Genomic DNA, 20255 nt, shown 5'->3' with positions numbered 1-20255 from the left:
TAGTATTATTGACACAAGGACAGTATGACACAGCAAACGAGATATATATGCTGGATTTTGTCAATAATAATAATAATATAATAGAGTGGCATATAAATAAAGTCTATTACCTCGTATAATAATAATAATAATAATAATAATAATAATAATAATAATAATAATAATAATAATAATAATTCTATAGTACAGATTGCAGTAAGAATGTGATCTTTGTTTTGAATAGTTATGGAATGTTTACTCTCAATTAAGTTCCTAAACTTTTTAGAGAACGTGAGTAGGTGGTAGAATACAAAGGGTGCCTCTACACTGCAAAATTAATGCAGGTATTATTATTATTATTATTACTACTACTACTATTGACACAAAGACAGAGTATGACACAGCAAACGGGATATATATGCTGGAATTCGTCAACAACAACAACAACAACAACGTAATATGAAAGACAAAGGGTGTGCTCTACACTGCAAAATTAATGCAGGTATTATTATTATTATTATTATTATTATTGACACAAAGACAGAGTATGACACAGCAAACGGGATATATATGCTGTATTTTGTCAACAACAACAACAAAACAACAATAATAATGTATTATTGTTGTTGTTGTTGTATTTATTTATATCCCGCATTCTCTCTCCTGAAGGGGATTCAAAGAGGTGTGACATAAAATCATTAGTGCACAATTTAAAACATACAAATATACAAAAACCATTCAAAGATGTTCAATGCATATTCAAAGTTACAGCAATCCAATTGCACTTTTGCTGCCATGTTTCCATCCTATCAAAACCTGGGATTTGGCGGTGCACTAAAAATTGCAGACAATGACAGAGAATGATGGGAATTGTAGTTTACCTACATGCTTACACATTTCCTAATGAGACTGTTCATAAAATCCAGAAACGAACAGTGACTTTTTCTAACGTTTATTCTTGCCAAATACCTAACCCTGGGCATTAATAGCAAAATCCCCCTAAAGCGGGCATGGGCAAACTTCGGCCCTTCAGGTGTTTTGGACTTCAGCTCCCACAATTCCTAACAACCTTGGAAGTCCAAAACCACCTGGAGGGCTGAGGTTTGCTCATGCCTGCTCTAAAGGGCATAAAATGGGGTATACTGGGAGCATGGAATCTCTCTCAATTTACCGTATATACTCAAAAAATAAGCCGGGTTTTTCATCCCTTATTTGTGAGCTGAAAAAGCCTCCCCCGGCTTATAATTGGGACAAGGTCAAGGCCAGCAACAGAGCCTGCAGGCTATTGCTTGCAATATGTGATCTATTTCTCTCTTCTCCTCCCTTATCAGTGTGTTTTCTTTTGCAAAGCCTCCCTCCCTCTTAATCAAGGGAATGTTTTGAAAAGAGACACACCCTTTCAAGTCAGGAAGAAGGAAACTATATATTCATTAATCTTATGAAAGCATTTTCCCCTGAAATATTTGTTAAACTCTCCTACATTAGATTTTTAGATTAGATTAGATTAGATTTTTGTAATTACATTACAATTACATAGGCATTAACCCCTTGCAAGCTTTTGCAATCTCTATGTACCTTTATATTTGTATCTATCTATATACATTAATTTTATATATGAATTTCCCCTCATATGTTTGCAGGTCTTTGCAAATCTTTTATACATATAGATCCATGTACCTTTATATGTGTATCTTATCTATATACATTATTTTTATATATGAATTTACCCTCATATGTTTGCAAGTCTCTGCAGATATCTATATAAAGAGAGATGTCTGGATAGATATGAATATATTCTTACCTACCTATATATAGGGCTTGCAAATATTACAGGGGGGAAATGAACACACCAATATATATAGACATGTCTAGATAGATATGAATATATATATATATATATATATATATATATATATATATATATAGCAAATATTGTAGGGGAAATGCACACACACACACAAATGGGATTTGCAAACATTTCAGGGGGAAATGCATATGTGAAATTAGTATCTATAATTATAGATCTATATCTAGCTCTGCATTGTTTATATAAGCATTGAATGTTTGCCTGTTACTATGTTGGAAGCCGGCCTGAGTCCCCATGGGGAGATAGGGTGGGGATCCAAATGAATTTTTTTATTATTATTATTATTATTATTATTATTATTATTATTATTATTATTATTATTATTATTAGGTTATTGTTGATACCATATTGTTTTTGTTGCCCCTACTTTTTCACTTATAGAGCTAGTTTATTGCTTTTCTTTGAAATACAGTAAATATTCAAAAACATTTAGCCTACTGATGCCTCAGTTAATGAAATTTTATTGGTATCTATTTTTATTTTGAAATTTGCCCATAACTGCCGCATTTCCCACCCTCGGCTTATACTTGAGTCAATAAGTTATCCCAGTTGATAAAATTAGGTGCCTCGGCTTATATTTGGGTCGGCTTATACTCAAGTATATACGGTACTTGCAAAGCGGTGGCGTAATTTGCACCCGCCTCCTCCTCTCTTCTCCAGCCTCCCAAGCCTCCTGCGACGTCTGGAAGGAGAGCGGCGACTTGTCCGACGGCGGGAGCAGCACCACCAGCGGCCATTGGAGCGGCATCTCGACCCCTTCGCCCCCGCACTCGGAGCCCAGCCCCAAATACTCCAGCGAGGCCCTTAGTTCTCCAAGGACCGACGACGGGTTCGAGACGGACTCAGACCCCTTTCTCTTTGAGGAGCCGGCTCCGCGGAAAAGGAAGGTGGGCATGGCTTGAAACTTCAACTTATTTGAAAGGTCTTTTTGTTCTGCATCAAGAGATGCACCCAAAGAGATCCCAAAGTGCTGGGAAAGAGACCCAAGAGGAAGCATCCTGTGAGATTTTATCCTTGTCCACTGACCGATTTGTATCTATGTCTCTCTTAGAACTCGGTGAAGGTGATGTACAAGTGCTTGTGGCCCAATTGTGGCAAAGTCCTCCGCTCCATCGTCGGGATCAAGAGGCACGTGAAGACGCAGCACCTGGGGTAAGCCCTATGATTACGCCTGGAAGGGATTGTCATGCATCTACACCAGGGGTCCCCAAACTAAGGCCCGGGGGCCGGATGCGGCCCATCAAAGCTATTTATCCGGCCCCCACGGCACAAGGGCAGAAGGGGGTTGGACTAAATGACCCAAGGGGTCTCTTCTTCTCTTACAACCCTTATTATTATTATTATTATTGACACAACAACATTGTATGACACAGCAAATAAGGTAGGTATGCTGGATTTTGTATAACAAAATCACAAATCGAACACTTCCCAAGTGTCTAGGACTGTGTGATGTATTTATTATTATTATTATTATTATTATTATTATTATTATTATTATTATTATTATCAACACAACGACGTTGTATGGCACAGCAAGCAAGATAGATATGCTGGGTTTCGTTTTGCAAAACCACAAGTCGAACACTTCCCAAGTGTCTAGGACTGTGTGATGTATTTTCTGATGATGCGTGCAGATCCCAGTAGGGTGGCCTTTTGCAGTTGGCAGATCGTGATTTTGTCAATGCCTATTGTTTCCAAATGCCGGCTGAGATCTTTTGGCACGGCACCCAGTGTGCCCATCACCACCGGGACCACCTGCACTGGTTTCTGCCAGAGTCTTTGAAGTTCAAACTTGAGGTCCTGATAGCGGCTGAGTTTTTCCTGTTGTTTTTCGTCAATGCGACTGTCACCTGGGATGGCAACATCAATGATCCAAACTTTGTTCTTTTCCACAACTGTGATGTCTGGTGTGTTGTGTTCCAGAACTTTGTCAGTCTGGATTCGGAAGTCCCACAGTATCTTTGCGTGCTCATTATTATTTTGCGTGCTTATTATTAATATTATTATTATTATTAACATTGAGGCTGGGTGGCAATCTATTGGGGGTGCTTTGCTTGTGCTTTTGGTGCACAAAGGCAGAAGGGGATTGGACTCAATGGCCCAAGGGGTCTCTTCCAACCCACTTTATTATTATTATTATTATTATTATTATTAATAATAATAATAATAATAATACATCACACAGTCCTAAGCACTTGGAAAGTGTTCAACTTGTGATTTTGTAATACCAAGTCCAGCGTATAGATCTCGTTTGCGGTGTCATACTATCTTTGTGTCAATAATAATAATAATAATAATAATAATAATAATAATAATAATAATAATAATAATAATAATAATTTTATTATGACACAGCAAACAAGATGGATATGCTGGATTTCGTATCACAAAATCACAAGTCGAATACTTCCCAAGTGTCTAGGACTGTGTGATGTATTTTCGGATGATGCGTGCAGATCCCAGTAGGGTGGCCTTTTGCAGTTGGCAGATCGTGATTTTGTCAATGCCTATTGTTTCCAAATGCTGGCGGAGATCTTTTGGCACAGCACCCAGTGTGCCCATCACCACCGGAACCACCTGCACTGGTTTCTGCCAGAGTCTTTGAAGTTCAGTCTTGTGGTCCTGATAGCGGCTGAGTTTTTCTTGTTGTTTTTCGTCATGTGACTGTCAGCTGGGATGGCAACATCATCATCATTATTATTATTGCTCGGTGGCCAACTATAGTCCGGCCCTCCAATGGTCCGAAGGATCGTGAACTGGCCCCCTGTTAAAAAATTTTGGGGACCCCTGATCTACACAGTAGAATTAATGCAGTTTGATACCACTAACTGCAATGCCTCAGTGCAATGGAGCCCTGGGAGCTAGTAGTTTTGCAGAGTCTCTGGCTTTCTTTATCAAAGAGCCTAGGGGCCTCACCACCTACAATCCCCATTAACCAATAGCATTGAGTCATGACAGCTAAAGTGGTGTCAAACTGTGTTATGTCTACAGTGTAGATGCATCCGAAGAGATTGGGTTATGCCGGAACCATAGGTTGGCACCACTGGTCTCCAGATACAGATGATGTTTATGGTGAAGAAGTTGTGGTGGTGGTGGTGGTGGTGGCCAACCTTCATCAGAAGTTGTCATTATTATTTCTGACCCGTTGTATTTGTCTTAAAAAGAGTCACAAACCAACAAGTTGACCATAGAGAACTTGGAGATACCTTGCAAGGCATTTTCTTAGGTAAACAAGCCATACTCTGGAAGCCATGAATGCCTCTGAAGAGCAGCTCGAGGAGCCGGATAGGTTTAGCTTGAAGAAGAGAAGGTTGAGAAAAGGAACATGATAGCTGTGGTTGAATACTTGAAAGAATGTCCTATTGAAGATGGAGCAGGCGTGTTTTCAGCCGCTCCCAAGTCATTATGGAGCAATGGATTCAAATTGGATGAGAGAGAGAACAAACCAGGGAAATTGCTGGTGTGACAATACGTAGTAAGGATAAGAGACAAAAGAGAAATAGTCACAGATATGAAATGAATTCAAATAGGTTTTCCAGACCTTTGACGATTTTGGCCACCCTTCTCTGGATGTCCTCTAGCTTATCAATGTCCTTCCGTTGTTGATTCCTGTTGCAGGGACGGTGCCAACTCTGACCAGAGGAAACGGGAGGAAGACTTCTACTACACCGAAATGCAGGTCAAGGAGGAGGCACCCCCGGAGCCCCCCACCACGGTCCCCAGCCCCTCCACCGCTGCTCCTTCCTTCGCCGGATCCTCTCCCATCGTCATCCAGCCGGCTCCTTCCCAGCCAGAAGCTATTGTCCTGGATCAGGCCGCTTCTCTGGAGCCCCATCTGTCCGGCAGCACCCTCAGCCAGTCGGCTCCCAGTTCCTTCTGGCACATTCAGGCGGACCACGCATACCAGGTAGGATGGGCCCACCCTGGAGAGCAAAAATCTAATCCTGATGGTAATGATGGTGATGGAGTCAGTCCCCAACCTTTTTCAGGTTTAGCTTTTTGGGGTTTACAAACATGAAAAGTTTGCAAAGCTCTGACCTAGAGATTCCAACAGAGGACATGTTAACGAAATCCCAATGTATGCAGATGATCTAGTGCTCATCTCCCTCTCTCGGTTGGGTCTTAAAAATATTCTGAAGGCTTTCAGTACCTACTGAACCAAGGTTATGGTTTTTGGCAGATGCTGCCCCATGTATAATGGTCTTTAGACCAACATGCCTTAGAACAAACTCATTTATTCAAATCTCTTGAGTAGACTTATTTATTGAGCAATGTGAGTACTTAACTCTTAGAAACACAGAATCATTTCCCTTAGTTGAATGGCATGAGACTTGCCCATCTTGGAACATCTTAGCCTCAGTGACTATAGTTGAATTTTAAGCATTCTTAAGGATCTAATATGTTAAAAGTGTGAATGTATTATGTCTTGTTTATTTAAGCTGTTTTTTGAATTCTTATTTGTAGCCTCGGCATTGAATGTTTGCCAATGTGTTTTATTTTGCTGTAAGCCGCCCTGAGTCCCTTCAGGGAGATAGGGTGGGCTATAAATAAAGCATCATCATCATCATTATAATATCTGGGAATTGTTTACATTGAATTTCTTTCCATACAACTTTTATTATTACATACAACTATGTAACACGATTTTTTGTTCCTGGGTTATCCGTGTCATTTCCTAATTGGTTCTATCATAAAAACATGGGAAAAGTTGATTAAAGTATGAAAAATTTGTTTTTGTGGGGCATCCTGTGGAATATTTTGCTCTTATTTTTTAATAAATCTCTCATCGCGTCTCAACCAATTCAACACACCTTGTAGAAACCACAAAAACAAAGTTTCTGGAGTAGAACATCTATGTTCAAAGTAAGCGTCACACAGTTAAACAGGAAATAAAACTTTCAACCCAAGGGACAGAAAATTATTCAAATTTTGTTACATAGTGTAATTGGCACAATTCGTTCATTCATTTGCAGTAATGACCACTAAAAAGGATAGGCTGACCATAGAAACCTCTAGAGTAATGGTTCTCAACCTGTGGTCCATAGCCCAGCATTGGACTGTGAGAACGAAATACTGGTCCGCAAAACTCCTTTTTATTTATTTTATTTTATTTCTGCCCCTTTCCTTTGTATTGATTGGGCCTGGTCCCCATGTGAGCCGCTCCAAGTCCCCATTGGGTGAGATGGAGGCGGCATACAAAAATATTATTATTGTTGTTGTTATTATTATTACTATTATTATTACTCCACAGAGCTGACCATTGCATTGGATAGACCACATCAGCTCTAGATTATTAAATATGGTTTTCTGTGGGTGAGCAGATGGTGACTACTGGATGGCATATGTTGTGTATTAGAAACAGGGCTGATGTGGTTTGTCCAATGCAATTTTCTGAATCGGCACCCCAAATAACCACACGAAATCTAAAGTTGACCAAAAACTGATTCGTACCCTTTTGGTACTAATGTTGGAGAGTGCAAACTACTGCTCTAGAGAGAACACTTTGCTAGTCATTCATAGGCGTAAATAAAATTGCAGGTTTTTCATCCATGTTTTGTTTTGACAAGCCCTGTGCCCCAACCTTGATGAAAATGGAGGGCCTATCATCACCGTCATCATCATTATCATCATCATGGTTTCACAGTCTATCAGAAGTTAGTGAATGGAATTTAAGACACTGCCCAGTGTCGAAATGGCTTGTGTCTCGGAAACCGCTAAGACACGAAACTGACTGAACTGTTGTCTCTTTGCTCAGGCTTTGCCCTCCATCCAGATCCCGGTGTCTCCGCACATATTCACCAGCATCAGCTGGGCGGCCGCCACCTCCACCATCCCCACCCTCTCGCCGGTGAGTCTCCAGTTTTGGTTCTTCTGCCCCAGCATTCACAGATTTAGATTTTCTTTGTGTGACATAGGAGCAAACGATGCTTGAAAATCACACATTTTATTCTGATGACTTTTGGTGGGGGTGGGGTGGGGTTCGGGAGCAGAATAATAATAATAATAATAATAATAATAATAATAATAATAATAATAATAATAATAATAATAAGAGTAGTCAAGTTTAGTGTCATCTGCATAGAGATGACACCGAACTCCAAAAATCTGGATGAATAGTTGGATCTGAGAGACTTAGATAGAGACGCATGGGATAAGGAAAGGGTGGTTAAAACCCAAACGAACCCTTGGTTCTGCTTTGCAGGTCCGAAGCCGGTCCTTGAGTTTCAGTGAGCCACAGCCGACCCCACCTTTGCCCCCGCCGGTGCCGAAATCCCACCTGATCGTCGCGTCCCCCCCTCGGGCCCCCAGCGGAACCAGGTAAGAAGCAATAGAAGACAGCAATGGCTGGAAAACACCAGTGCCAACAAATGCTTGACCAGTTCTGTTTTGTTGTCAAAGGCTTTCATGGCCGGAATCACACGGTTGTGTGTTTTCCGGGCTGTATGGCCATGTTCCAGAAGTGTTCTCTCCCACATCTATGGCAGGCATCCTCAGAGGTTGTGAGGTATACCGGAAATCGCTCACTGTTTCCCTCTAGCAATAAATCTCTACTCTATGAGATTAACTCTTACACTACTGGAATGCTGGATCACTTGCTGCATTACAGGCATATACAAGCAATTTGCTTTAAACCATAAGTCAAATTTCACAACTACACAAAACCATACCTTAACAGAGCACAGCCTCCAGATGCTGAAAATAAGATGGGAAAACAACTGCCTTTACCTCTGTTGTGTTGTCAGTCTTTGTCTGTCCTTATTAATTGTATAATTGTACAAAGGGGCCGGGCTGTGGCGCAGCTGGCTAGTAACCAGCTGCTATAAATCACTACTGACCGAGAGGTCATGAGTTCAAAGCCCGGGTCGGGTTAAGCCTCCGACCATAAAAAAAAAAAATAGCCCCGGCTTGCTGTTGACCTAGCAGCCCCGAAAGACAGTTGCATCTGTCAAGTAGGGAAAATTTAGGGACGCTTTATGCGGGAGGCTAATTTAACTAATCTACAACACCATAAAACTGCTCACGAGGAAAAGAATGAGGAAGAACAGCCACCAATGGACGGTGAAGCAACAGCTCCCCCTGTGGCCGGAATCGTGAAGCTGGAAAGATGTTTAAAAAAATGCCTCTGTGTCTGTCTAAAATTGAATGTTGTTTGTCTGTTGGCATTGAATGTTTGCCATATATGTGTTCATTGTAATCCGCCCTGAGTCCCCTTCGGGGTGAGAAGGACAGAATATAAATACTGTAAATAAATAAATAAATAAATAAATAATTGGCATTGAATGTTTGCTGTATGTGTGTTCTATGAGCTGCTCTGAGTCCCCTTCAGGGTGAGAACAGTAGGATATAAATACTGTATTATTATATTAATACCTCTGGTTTCTTTCCTCTTCCGCAGGAAAGTCCGCGGCGAAGCCAAGAAGTGCCGCAAGGTGTATGGCATCGAGCACCGGGACCAATGGTGCACCGCCTGCCGGTGGAAGAAAGCCTGCCAGCGGTTTTTGGACTGAGAGCACTGGCGAGCATGTGCAGAGCGCATTTACTTGTGTATATATGTGCACCCAAATACACAGTGGGAAGGCTGGAGAGAGAGCTTTTTCGCGCCATCTTTCGAGAGCGAGTGGCCGGACTGTTTCCACGCGGCCGCCTTGGAAGCCATATCTTGCTTGGTCCCGAGGTCTGTACAGTCTACACCTGCCAGGTTTTCTAATGTTCCTTGTTTCGTGGGGATGTTTCCCTTCTCTTTTTACACATTTTCCTTGTGTTTTTTTTTTAAAAATGCACACACACAAAGACACACATTACACACACATGTACACGGAGCCTCCCGTTCATTTTTTGTAAATAAGAGGGGCGAAGGAACGCAAAGAGAAGGAACGGGAAGTGGTCGGAGGATGTGACGGACTTCTTTCTCTCTCTCGTGGTCGGTCCAGGGACCAAAGAACTTTGAGGCTCTTCTTTTGCTTAATGCGGATGAGTTTGGATCGGTGGTTGTAGTGTGGAGCATAGGAACGTTTCTCTCTTTCTTGCAATTGCTTGGCGATTAAAAAAAGGAACGGATGGGTCGGCCAATTGGGGTTTGGAGTCATTGACTTGCTCCCAGGGACTTTTCACAATGCAGTCTCCTCTCTGCATTTGCAGGTTATAACTTTTGCAAATTTGATTTTGATATGGTTTCTTTAGGAATCTTTAGGTCCGTAGAATTATTCTAGAGATCCCTAGAGAGAAAATAAATCTCTGGGAATCTCTATGGACTTTTTTGTATCTTCCAGTCCCTTCTATTGTCTTGTTACGATCGCAAACATATCCTTAAATTTATCTAGTGAAGTATATGGTGCTTTGGGAGCGTATACAGTAGAGTCTCACTTATCCAACATAAACAGGCCAGCAAAATGTTGGATAACCAAAAATGTTGGATAATAAGGAGGGATTAAGGAAAAGCCTATTAAATGTCAAATTACGTTATAATTTTACGAATTAAGCACCAAAAACCCATGTTTTACAACAAATCTACAGAAAAAGCAGTCCAAAACACAGTAATGTTATGTAGTAATTACTGTATTTTTAAATTTAGCATCAAAACATCGCAATATATTGAAAACATTGACTACAAAAACATTGGCGACTAACAAATTGACTCCAAATAAAAATAGAATGGCATAAAATGAACTTACAGTAGCAACATTTTTGGAAATTAAATCCATAAAAAGTTCAATCCTTACTGCCTAGAGAACCAGCTGTGGATCAGGGCGGGAGACAAACTGCATTGGATAATCCAGAATGTTGGATAAGTGAGACTCTACTTTATTCCTAAACAATATCAGCAAGGTAATACCCTGCAAGCCAACACTTAACTTTATTCAGATTTGGGGGGGAAGGGGCAGAATCAGAATTGTCCACACTGTTGATTTAATGCAGTTTGACACTCCTTTGACTGCCATGGTTCAATGCTATGGAATTCTATGGATTGTAGTTTGCATCAGCATTGTTACCCAGAATAGGTTAAATAATAATAACAACAACAACAGTTCATTTATATTCCACCCTCCTCCCCTTGAGGACTCAGAGTGGATTAGTATATAATACCTTGTAAAACTGCAACTCCCATTGAGCCATTGCAGTTAAAGCGGTGTCACTTTGCATCAATTCTACAATGTGGATGCACCCATTTTCCTGGTCCTTGAATGTTATGATAACCAGTTGTAACCAACGTGCAATTTTTTCTTTGGAAATTTTATCAGATATTTTTTAATTCCTGGGAAAACCAGTAATTTTTGAAGCAGAAGTTCAAATTAGCAGACCTAGAGATTCCTAGAGAAGTTTTCTCTCCGAACCACAGTGAACGCAGAGGGTGGACTGTACACTTAAAACACAATGATTCCACTTCCACTTTACTTAGAGCTCTAGGGCCTCTTGCCAAACTACAAATCCCAGGATCCCATGGCAGTGGAATCATGGTGTTTTAATGGTTTTTGTGCAAAACTCTCTGTAGAGGCTGCAGGTTATTCTGTGTGTGATAAGTGATGGTTGTTTGCACCCTCAGGTGAGCACTATATATGTACATATAGAAACCCCACCAAAAATGTGAACCAGATGTTGTTGGAAGAAACAATCATTGCATTAGATTACAATCAGATGAATGGGGGCTTTGTAAATTTTTTTCCTGCAGTTTGCAAATGATTGATTTCAGGGCTGTATGGCCATGTTTCCAGAAGCATTCTCTCCTGAAGTTTTGCTGATATCTATGGCAATCAACCTCACAACCTCTGAGGATGCCTGTCATAGATGTGGGCGAAACATCAGGAGAGAATGCTTCTGGAACACAGCCATACAGCCTGGAAAACACTCAGCAACCCAATGAAAGCCTTCGGTAACACATTCTCTTGGGTCTCTTTGGATGAAATGCTTGGGATTCATTTAAAACCTGAATTCAGATACAGTGAGGTTGTGCAGTGTGAACTGGCACCACTTGGGTTCATATTATGAAGCAGGACATTGGGATTTTGCAGCAAAGCGTGTTTTCAACTTGGAGATGCATTGCTACTGGCTCCCAATGGCAGAAGCCTTTCCTAAATGTGAATTGAAAGTGCACAGACCAGTTCGTCAGATCCAGAATTCTCAAAATGGGATGTTTTGGACTTTGCTGGGAGGACCCATCCATCTGGCCAATGCCTTGGGTTTGGAGAGCTGAAGTCCCAAATGCCTGAAGGGATGGGTTTGAGAACCACCTTTTTGAATGTTTATTTTTTTATCCAAATGTAGAGCATGGAATATATTGTGGGAAGGAGTCTTTGAGGCCCCTGTGTTCAGTTGGCTTTTGAGGATGGAGTTCAAGGATTCTGTGATTGTGGACCATGTAAACCTGGATGCCATAGCAGAAAAGCCATTGTAATCTTCCTTCCTTCCCTCCTTCCTTTTTCATCTTCATCTTCTTTCCTTCTTCCTTCCTTGCCGTTTCTTTATCTTTTCCCCTCCCTCCCCACCTTTTTCTCTTCTTTCCTTCATCTTTTCCTTCTTTTCATTATCTTCTTGCTTCTTCCCTTCTTCCCTTTCCCTCTCTTCCTACCTTTCATCCATTCATCTATCCATCCCTTTCCCTCTTCTTTTCATCCATATCTTTCCTCTTCTTTCTTTAATCCCTCCTTTATTTTCATCCATCCATATCCTCTGTCGCACCTCAGAATAGTTCACCTTGCTATAGACACAGAAGAAAGTCTTTTAAAGTTTTATTGAGCAAAAGCAAATATATATCAAAGCAGGCAGTTGAAAGGTTTTTCAAAGTTGCAATAAAAGAGTCAATAGGAATCCAAATAGTTCATAAGCCATAAAAATCCATAATTCATAGCAATCCAATAATCCATAGGTCAGAACAGTAGACAATAGATCCCAAAGAACAAAGGCCCAAAGGTTACAAAGATCCAGAAAACTTCTCTTAGGCATGAAGCATGAACATCCACATAGGGGAAGCGAGAATTTGCTTTGATGAAGATCTATCTGCAAACACACACTTTTAAAAGCACCCCAGAAAAGCATTTCTCTTCCCTGAAGAGGCCTCTCTCTTTCCCGCCAGCCTCACACTCCTACGGAGCTGAACTCCTTTCCATAACAACCGGTCCGCCCTAGATAATTCAAGGTCTTCGTTATCTTGCACCTGAACCGGGACTTGAAACATCTCTTGCTTGTTAATTCCCAGGGGAATGTCATCCTGGCTGTTATCTATGGCTTCTGGGGTCAACAGTTCATTCTGCTCAAACTGCAATTCTTGAGCCTCTAAATCGGCCTGTATTCCCATGCCATCTTCCTGCAGCCCATCTTCTGACTCAACTGGCTCTTGTATCTGAAACCCAAAATCCCCTTCTTCATCCTCACTCTGGCTATACTGTGGCTGAGTCACAACATCCTCTTTCTTATGTCCATTCCTTTCCCCTTCCATCCATCCCTCTCTCTATTCATATCTTTCCCTTGGAGCCCCCGGTGGTGTAGTGGGTTAAACCCTTGTGCTGGCCGGACTGCTGACCGACAGGTTGGCGGTTCAAATCCAGGGAGCAGAGTGAGCTCCTGTCTGTCAGCTCTAGCTCCCCATGTAGGGGCATGAGAGAATCCTCCTCACAAGGATGGTAAAACATCAAAACATTTGGATGTCCCCTGGGCAACGTCCTGCAGATGGCCAATTCTCTCACACCAGAAGCGACTTGCAGTTTCCCAAGTCACTCCTGACAGAAAAAAAATACCTTTCTTCCTTCGTCAGTCCCTCTTCTCCTTCCCTTAATTCATCCATGCCTCCCACTTTTCTTTCCTTAATCATTTTCTTCTTTTCCCTTCTTCCTTCCATCCATCCATTCATTCATCCATGCCTCTTCCCCCTTGTTTAGTTAATCTTTCCCTTCCTTTTCCTCCATTCATCTATCTATTCATGCTTTCCCTTCTTCTTTCCTTTATCTTTCCTTTCCATCCCTTCTTTTATTCATATTTCCGCCTTCCTTCATCAATCCCTCTTTCCCTTCATCCATGCCTCTCCCCTTTCTTTCCTTAATCTTTTCCTTCTCTTCCTTCCTTCCATCCATCCATCCCTCTTTCCTTTATCTTTCCCTTCCCTTCCTTCCTTTCCAGCCTTGCACAGCTTCTCTCAGTATAAACAGTCACTCACTACTCTCATCATCAGCCAGTCCAGAATAACAACAACAATAATAATAAAACTTTATTTATATACCACCCTATCTCCTCAGGGGACAACAGCAAGGAAACCATACAACCATACAACTTAAAACAATAGAACAACAAAGCATAATACGATAAGGAACGAAGTACACTAAACATACAGATCAATCAATTAACCACAGGCTTAAGAACTAATAACAAGACACTCCATCAGCAGGCCAGGATCCAAGCCAATGCAGATTCAGACAACAAACTATGCAGGGATTATCCAGATGTCATAGTCAGTAGTCCATTCTGAAGGTCCTCACCAAAACATCCAAGACTATTCATAATCCAACGTCCAAAATATGACAAAGTACACTAAGTTATCCAAGCTATAGCATATTCCAAATGTTTCTCCAAGCAAACACCAAATCCAAACGGTCACTCTTTATGCCCCATAGTACAAATGCTCTCACCTGTTGACCCTTCTCTGTGCCAGCCAGGTGGATTTGCACAGCTAAATAGCATGAGTCCTCAGTTGTGGTCTTTCTGGGATACTTAACTCTGCTTCATTGCTCTCCTGATCCTGAGTTAACTCAGGACTCCTTCATCTTTGTCTGTATTGCAAACCCAGACTCACTCACTCCTTCCTTCCTTCCTTCCTTCCTAGTCCAAACCTTGGAACCACTTGCTTTTTTTGCAATGCACACCAGGCTGCTATCCTTAGATTATGTTTTGCGGTTTTGTAACGAAAGGCTCCCATTTGGATCTTGGAGACATGAAATTTCCAAGAAATGTTAAAGCTAGAAGTTGTAAAAGTTCCTGGATTACACATCTCCAAAAAAGCTGGCGTTCTTTCTAGCTAGGGGATTCTGGATCTTGTGGTGCAAAAGAACCTCTGGTTGAAGCCATGCGGAAGAAAGCCTTTTAAAAAAAGTTCAGGGGGAAAATATATAAATTATATGCAATACAAGTTGAGCATCCCTTATGTGGAGTTCTGAAATCTGAGACAAAATTGTGGCTGGAGAGAGCGGCGCTTTGGCTTTCGGATGGTAAAATGAGCACAAAATGACTTTCATGCACAAATATTGTATAAAGTTACCTTCAGGTTAGGTGTACGTGAAACATAAATGAAATTTGTGTTTTGTAGACTTTGGACCCATCTCCAATTCCTCTCCTTGTGTACATATATGCCAATAGATATATTCCAGAATCAGATAAAACCCAAAATCCCAAACACTTCTGGACCCAAGCATTTTGGATAATGGAGACTCAACTTGTTTATATTTCTTGATAGCACAACACTGCCATCTATGTGACTCAAATGCTTTGGGCTTTCATTCCCATTGTTCTTGAGCAACATAACCAGTGGTTGGGAATGGTAGTTTTGGAATATTTGGCACATTATGGAGGAAGTGGGCTTAATGCCCATGCGCAGGTTCTGGTGCTTGGGATGTGCTTTTGTGCATGCATTTCAAGGCACATTACACCAAGCCTTACACTTAATTTCTTGGGAATTATCGGTCTGTGTGCATTGAAATCGGCAGATAGAGAAATGTGACTTCCAGTTTGCAGAACCTTTTAGCCATTGGTAGCATCAGAGCACTTTCCTTTCTGCACACTTTAGGAGCGCATCATGTACCCGGAACTTTTCTAAACTTGCAAAGTAAAGCTAAAGCTGCACATTGCCATGGAGAGGACCTCATTGAGGTCTAGAAACCTGGCGAGCATTTGGTGCCGGTTAGGGATCCCTTCACCTTGGAGATTCCTCCTTCTTTTCCTAAAGGTCACATTCTTAGAATGCATCTACACTGTAGAATTAATGCAGTTTGATACCTCTTCAGCTGTGATAGGACAGTGCTAAAGACCTTGTAGCTCTACAAGCCTTCTTAGCAAAGTGTGGATGCCCCAACAAACTATAAATCCCAGGATTCTATATTATTCAGCCATGGCGGTTTAAGGTAGTGCTAAACTGCATTAATTCTATAGTGTAGATGCACCATATCAGAATAATTTCTTTTCCCTTTTGCAAGTAATAAATGGCAGCTAGAACAATTGCGTTGCAACAGCAACAATGCAATTGTAATTATATGACGGGAGGCAGTGCAAGCAAGCAAAAATTGCATTGCTTTTAATGTGTTTTATTTCCTTTTTGTACTGATGCCAATCCCGATGCGTTTTGATAATCATGAGCCATACACCGAGGACACAAACAGCAGGAGTTGAACCAATGATGGCATGGAGAAATGCCATTATTTTAAACGAAAACAACAAAAATATGAGCCCTACTATTTTCACTGTTGGTTTACTTTTAGGGTACTTTGCAAAACATTAGTTTGGGGAGAGCTTCAAAAGGACTTTTATGTACATTATTGGTGCTTTTGGATAAAATAACGTGTTGACTTTCCGCTCTCATTTTTTTTTTGTAATTTTATGCATAATATACATAGTATGTCGGAATTTATTTTTCTAGCCCAGACTTCTGGTTAGATGCTAAACTGGGGGAAAAAGTCTGTCACCAGATTTGGTTGGAATAGGAATGTTTTACATTATGAATATGGAATTTCAGGACATAGGCATTGTGTTCAGATCGGTCCCTGAAAATCTGGATTTTTCTGAAAATTCTGAAAAATCTCAATATTGTTGCAAAAGGAAGGCAAAAGATTAAAATTTTGACCTAATGAAAGGCAGGGAAAATATTACTGTCTTGTCCCATGAAGTCCCCAAAATCCATAGTTGCCAGTGTGGATTTTTGTTACCAAATTTATATGGTTTCTTTGGGTGCATCTACAAAAGGCATGGGCTTATCTGGTTTGGGAAATAGCTGGAGGGATCCTGGCTGTGATATTACTATTTTCCTCAGTCTAGACCAGGCATGGGCAAACTTTGGCCTTCCGGATGTTTTGGACTTCAACTCCCACAATTCCTGACAGCCTACCAGCTGTTAGGAATTGTGGGAGTTGAAGTCCAAAACATCCGGAAGGCCAAAGTTTGCCCATGCCTGATCTATACTGTCATATTAATGCAGTTCGATACCTCATCAACTTCCATGGCTCAACACTATTTAATCCTTGGAAGTTGTAGTTTGGTGAGGCACCAGTACTATGCGGTATAGAAGACTGGAATTTTTTTAAAACTACAACTCCCTTCAGTCCATTAGAACTGAGCCATGGCGGTTAAAGTGGTATTAAACTGCATTAATTCTACAGTGTGGATCCAGTCTTGCAGAAAAGCTCTTTGGCTTTGAAACTTCTCTGAAATATTGCAAATCAGAGCAAAGGCTTTTGGCTAAAGGGATTTTTCCATTTTTCCTTTCTTTTGGAACCTAACCAATGGGATTTTAAGAGGAATTGTCCCAGAAAATAGCCTTTTCCCACTGGGGTGTCAAATGTGTATTGATTTTACGCCCCAAATATTCAATATTTGTGGCCAGCATAGGAGCCAAATGGCAAAAAGACATTCAGGTTGGTTATATTTTGCTTGTCCAAAAATAGAGCACTTAAATGTCCAATAGTTAAAACAGGAGAGCTGATCTTACATAGGAATATATTTGCTGTCAGTATTTTTGTTCTTTTATTGGAGTTAGGGCCCCACTTCTCGTTGTTTTTTCATGTACACTTTTTATAAAGGAAAGGAAGGAATGGCAGCGTTTTCCTTCGGTTTCCAAATCCCTGATGTTGCAAAAGAGTCTACACTTTGGAATTAGCACAGTTTGGCTCCACTTTAACTGCCTCGGATTAATTGCAATGGATTCCTTCTCTTGCAAGCCTTCTCTTTCGAAGAGGATTGGTGCCTCGCTGAGCTCCCATTGAATTGAGTCATTTAAAGGGGTATAAAACTGTGTTAATTCTGCAGTGCGGACGCACCCTTGGTATCCTATGTGTATACTGTACCAACCTTTTTTTAATAAGCACTAATTTGGTGGAGGAGGAGCAGTTTTTTATTTCATTTGATGCACTGTGAACCCTTGAACCCAAAATGAATGCATACCAGTTTAATGCATTCATATAATGCACTAATTTGATACCAGTTTAATTGCCATGGCTCAGTGATATGGGATCCTGGGAATTGTAGTTTGGCGAGGTACCAGCACTATTTCTCAGAGAAGGCTAAAGGTATTCTAAACCTACAGCTCCCAGGATTCCATAGCATTGAGTCATGGCAGTTAAAGTGGTATCAAACTGCGTTAATCCTGCAGTGTGGATGCACCCATAAGGCACACTGAAAGCTCAAGGCGCTAGTCCACATTTAAGTGATGAGTTCCAGCTCTTTCTTGCAATACAATGCCTCGAAAACATGATGTAGATTAGAAGAAATCGGATAGGGCTCAAATCTGGAACTGGAAAGGAAATGTTATCATCAAACCAGATTTGGGGTTGGAAATAATATCATCCTGGTGAATTACTGTCTAATTGGAGCTTTCCTTTCATTTCTTTTCCTTTTTGATTGTCTTCCAAGTATTATTTTTTATTGTAAACAAACAAAAAAAAGAAACAATGTGAAATGTAATTTTTACAACAGCAATATGAAATATATTTTATAATAAAATGATATGGCTTGATAGCTCTGCTGTGTTATTTTCCTGGATTTCTTTTCACTGTCTCTCTTGCTATATGTGTGTATCCAATGCTCGGTAGCGTTCGAATGCTGCAAAAAGCGTCTTGTGGAGCCATGGAATCGTGAGTTTGGACAAGGAAGATAAGGACCTTGCAAAACTACAACTCCCAGGATTCCATAGCATTGAGACATGGCACTTCAAAGTGGTGTCAAACTGCATTATTTCTACAGTATAGATGCACCCATCGCCGAGTCCATCTGGGGAAGGTGGAAACCCGAGATGTGAGGTTTTGCAACCTGCCTCGAGCTCTTGGCGTAGCTTTGAATTAAAAGGGAGGAAAGCACTCAAAATCATTTGGAAGAGGCCCAGCCGGGTGGAGCATCCATCCAATGCATCTCTTAATGGAATTCCCCCACCGGTTTGCTTTTAGCCGGGATTAATTACAACTTCACAAGCATCCGAAGCCTGCCGGCTGCTCCACCCTTGGCCTGGAAATGCGGCACCGGTGGCTGAAAGCGTGGGTTCCTTGAAAACTAATTAAGAAAGAACTGGGTGGTGAATGCACTGGGATGCCTGATCTTGCAACAAAAATATAAATGGCAGACTGCTTAATTGCACCAATGAGGTTATATTTGCATATTTTTGTATGCCAAAGGTGGCGATGCTACCCGGAATATTTATTTCATTAATCTATATATATAAAAGAGTGATGGCATCAGGGCAGCAGACAAAACAACAAAACTACAGGCCCCCCAACCTCGAAATTTGACAACACAACCCATCATCCACGGCTCTGGGTTGATACAACAAAAAGAAAAGAAAAATAAAGTCCTAATTAGAGGGAGAGGAATAATTGTTTTTATCCAATTGCTGCCAGTTAGAAGGCTAAGTTCCACCCACTTGGTCTCCTAGCAACCTACTCAGCCCAGGGGACAGACACAAGAGTTTGGAGAGACCCCTAAGGGCCATCCAGCCCAACCCTTTCTACTATGCAGCAGGACACAATCTAAGCATTCACAACACATGGACAACGTATAAATACTATACAATACTACACAGGGACATAGAACCCTTCTACCCTCACCACTTTCACAGTACACAAACAACCAAATGCATACTAAACATAAAGACAACCATACAACAGACATTCAATACCACCACTATCTCAACAAGTTCTCACCAACACCACCAGACAATGCCACAGCAACGCGTGGCCGGGCACAGCTAGTCTATATATATAAAAGAGTGATGGCATCACGGCGACCGACAAAACAACAAAACTACAGGCCCCCCAACCTCGAAATTTGACAACACAACCCATCATCCACGCCTCTAGGTTGATACAACAAAAAGAAAAGAAAAATAAACTCCCAATTAGAGGGAGAGGAATAATTGCTTTTATCCAATTGCTGCCAGTTAGAAGGCTAAGCTCCCCCAACTTGGTCTCCTAGCAACCCAATAAAAATAATAAAAACACTAAAAAATAATTAAAAACACTAAAAGATTAATACAATAAAATACTATAATAACAGAAAATAACTAAAAATAATACAAGAAAATAATAAAATATAATAAATAAGAAGATAACTTAATTAAAAATACAAATAACGTCAAATAAAAATTACACAACCATTTTTAACCAATACCACTACCACTTTGCCACAGCAACCCGTTGCCAGGCACAGCTAGTAAGTAAGCATATAAAGTAGCATG

At 40.9% G+C, this 20255-nt stretch overlaps 1 protein-coding gene across 1 annotated transcript in view; it reads left to right on the top strand.

The window, feature by feature from the left end:
- The window catches only part of znf395 (zinc finger protein 395), a 59748-nt gene extending 41201 nt beyond the window's left edge, over positions 1-18547 (top strand). The window contains exons 5-10 of the mRNA XM_008118560.3: positions 2507-2733; positions 2898-2998; positions 5465-5753; positions 7602-7694; positions 8049-8164; positions 9243-18547. Of these exons, the coding sequence (XP_008116767.1) occupies positions 2507-2733; positions 2898-2998; positions 5465-5753; positions 7602-7694; positions 8049-8164; positions 9243-9354 (938 nt within the window). The 3' untranslated portion in view covers positions 9355-18547. The remainder of the gene's footprint in view (positions 1-2506; positions 2734-2897; positions 2999-5464; positions 5754-7601; positions 7695-8048; positions 8165-9242) is intronic.
- Positions 18548-20255: the final 1708 nt, after the last annotated feature.

The sequence above is a fragment of the Anolis carolinensis genome, chromosome 1 (genome assembly GCF_035594765.1).
Source record: "Anolis carolinensis isolate JA03-04 chromosome 1, rAnoCar3.1.pri, whole genome shotgun sequence".
Lineage (NCBI taxonomy): Eukaryota > Metazoa > Chordata > Lepidosauria > Squamata > Dactyloidae > Anolis > Anolis carolinensis.
Note: the sequence above shows the minus strand (reverse complement) of the source record. Positions and strands in the feature narration are given on the sequence as shown.